The sequence below is a fragment of the Triticum aestivum genome, chromosome 3A (assembly GCF_018294505.1).
Source record: "Triticum aestivum cultivar Chinese Spring chromosome 3A, IWGSC CS RefSeq v2.1, whole genome shotgun sequence".
NCBI classification, from domain to species: domain Eukaryota; kingdom Viridiplantae; phylum Streptophyta; class Magnoliopsida; order Poales; family Poaceae; genus Triticum; species Triticum aestivum.
The window spans coordinates 640,004,781-640,007,429 of NC_057800.1; the positions used below are offsets into that span (position 1 = coordinate 640,004,781).

At 44.1% G+C, this 2,649-nt stretch overlaps 1 protein-coding gene across 1 annotated transcript in view; it reads left to right on the top strand.

Moving 5' to 3' along the window:
* The window catches only part of LOC123058884 (uncharacterized), a 5,659-nt gene extending 3,822 nt beyond the window's left edge, over nt 1–1,837 (top strand). Inside the window, exon 6 of the mRNA XM_044481558.1 lies at nt 1,303–1,837. Within this exon, the coding sequence (XP_044337493.1) occupies nt 1,303–1,497 (195 nt within the window). The 3' untranslated portion in view covers nt 1,498–1,837. The remainder of the gene's footprint in view (nt 1–1,302) is intronic.
* The last annotated feature ends 812 nt before the right edge of the window (nt 1,838–2,649 follow it).

Here is a 2,649-nt window from a genome sequence, read left to right on the forward strand (position 1 = left end):
TGGGTATCAGACGTCTATGTGGCGACTGTGCGGATGACCGCGAACCTCCTATCTTTGCATCCGGTTTGTGGGAATTCGGACGTGCGGGCCAGCCCGCGGACGTAGGATGCACAACATTGAATGGCACAAAGTGCCCGAACCGCACTGTCCGGACGTTTACGGGTGGTTTGATGCACAACATTGGAGATGCCCTAACATTAGCATGTTTGGATGCCATCAACAATTTAAGATTTGTCCAATATTGGTGGGTATTCTGGTGATATGACATAGTACCATGTATCCTACTATATCAAGGTTCAAAGTTTGTTAATAATGTATTATCGGCAACGGAACAGCAATCAACATTCAACAACAAAAACTGCAGGCTCTATACAGTATTTTTTTTTCTAATATAAAAGCGATCTATTTGCCCTTTTGCAATGTCCTTAACTTTGAGAAAAAGCAGGCCCTGTTAGCTCCAGCTTTGGAAACTTCAGTGTAAATAATTCCCTTTGTTAGTATCAAAATCTACATACCAAGCCACCAAGAAAAATATACTCCAACACAAATATACAAAAATGGGACTAATTAAATATTTCTTTGGAGTAGTATACTAATGGTATTAGCTGTGTATTACAGTTTGCAGTATATAGCTTTCATTTTCTATAAGCAAAAATGGGGCAAGGAGTATCCCCTAGTCCAAAATGAAGTTGTGGTAATTACCTAATTAAATACTAGTTGTGATGGATTTAATGCATGGAGAAGGAGTTCTGAAGGGCACAGTATTGAGGTGCAGATTGGTGGACACCAACATGGATAGGTTTGTAGCTAGCAGAGGGAAACTGCCACTGCGTCGAAATCCATAGAGAAGAGAGAGGGAAGGGGAGTGGGAACACCAGATCCTACCTTGATTCTGAGCCTGAGGGGGGAAGTACTAGGAGGCAAGATGCCCACCATTGGCTTGCCGCTGGCGAGCCACTGCTGAATCCTGAGAGGGGGACGAGGAGGCAGGGAGCACGTCAGCCAGTTACTCCTGAAGCCTGAGATGAGAGTAGGTGAGGAGCCCACCACCGGGCTTGCCGTACGCTAGCTGCTGGAGCCTCCGATGGGAGGATGCAGATCTGGACCACGGCCATGGTGGGCAAGGGAGAGGGAGATCGGCGAGAACTGAGAGGGGTTTGGATGTGAAGGACAAGGAAAGAAGAGTAACTAGGAGGAGGATCCTTTTAGGACAGTACGCGCGGTGGCAGAGGGTTTCCATCAAATTAATGACAATACCTAATCTATTGCACTGGTCTAACTCGCGTTCTTATTTTTACGCAGGCGATCTGTCTTGTGAATGCTACGTGTGGAGGGATACTATTTCTTGCATTGACTGTCCCTGCACTTCTTAAGGGACTGCTGAAGGGGTTGCTTAAGGTGGAGGAATGGTGTGAGGCATGCGCCGCAAGCTGCGGTGGCTTCTTTCGCTTCATGGGCTTCATTTTCAGCTACATTTTCAGCCTTCACGAGGACTGAACTGGGTTCGGGGAGAACTGCTTTGCCGACGAAAACTGATACATTTGTCCACTGAAACGAAGTTGTGTAACGATATGGCCACCTGAACGATCAGGATATGTCGCCGGTGTGCACTGTTTGCAATTTGTCCCGAAATTTTGTAATGATATGGGCCACCTGACGATCAGGATATGTCGCGCTGTGTGCACTGTTTGCAGTTTTATTCGTACCCATTAGGCTTTATTTCTCACTTTGTAGGAGACAAGTTTATAGCGCAATGGTAGAACCATATATGGGTCATCCGGTTCGATGTTATATGCTGCAATTTGCTTATATCTCTGCCAAAAAGTTATGTGTTTGGGGTGCATTCTTTCTATAATTACGCCCGGATTTGGCTTGTTTTGTTTTTCTCTCCTGTTGCCAGGTTGTTTGTTCGCATGGTCTGATGGTTGCTGCATTTTCAATGCAGCTGACCTTTCACTCTTGTATCTGAATTTGTTTTTTCAGACTTTGCCCTGTCTTGAAATGCATGAGATAGAAAGTGATATACTTCCTCCGTCCAATAATATAATAGTGTTTTTTATACTACACTAGTGTCAAAAACATTCTTATATTATGGGACAGAGTGAGTACCTTTCTATTAAAAAAAATAAAGTGCGTATTTTATTAATTCATCGTGAACCCCTCATATGTCAGTTTTGGATGGAAGCTATTAAAGCTGGCGTGACAAATGGTTGTGGAGGTAGGTAAGTAACAGGGCCTATCTCCATTTGTGCCTCATCGTTGCAGCATGGGTAAATGGAGACTGCTTTTAGCTGCGTCCACGGGGAAGACCCCTTAATTATCATTCAATAACCAAAGTGAGGATAAATAGTAGTGGTGCATGTGATAGGAGCTGCCGTGTGTATGCGTGTATCTGTACTTGGCTTCGCCCATAAATAGAAACATATAAAGTGGTTTAGGAATCCGACGCATCATGCTTAGGCATCGGTTGTGTAGACACATACTAGTGGGGAATCCAGACTCCTAGGAATGCTTTAGTCCTATCGATTTCAAGAACCGTCATGGACTTCCTGCATTACTTTACTTTATTTTTGCAAGTTTGCTTCACTGTTTGCTATAATTACCCAATACCTTTATCTCGCACCAACTTGCTTTGGATCGCATTTAACT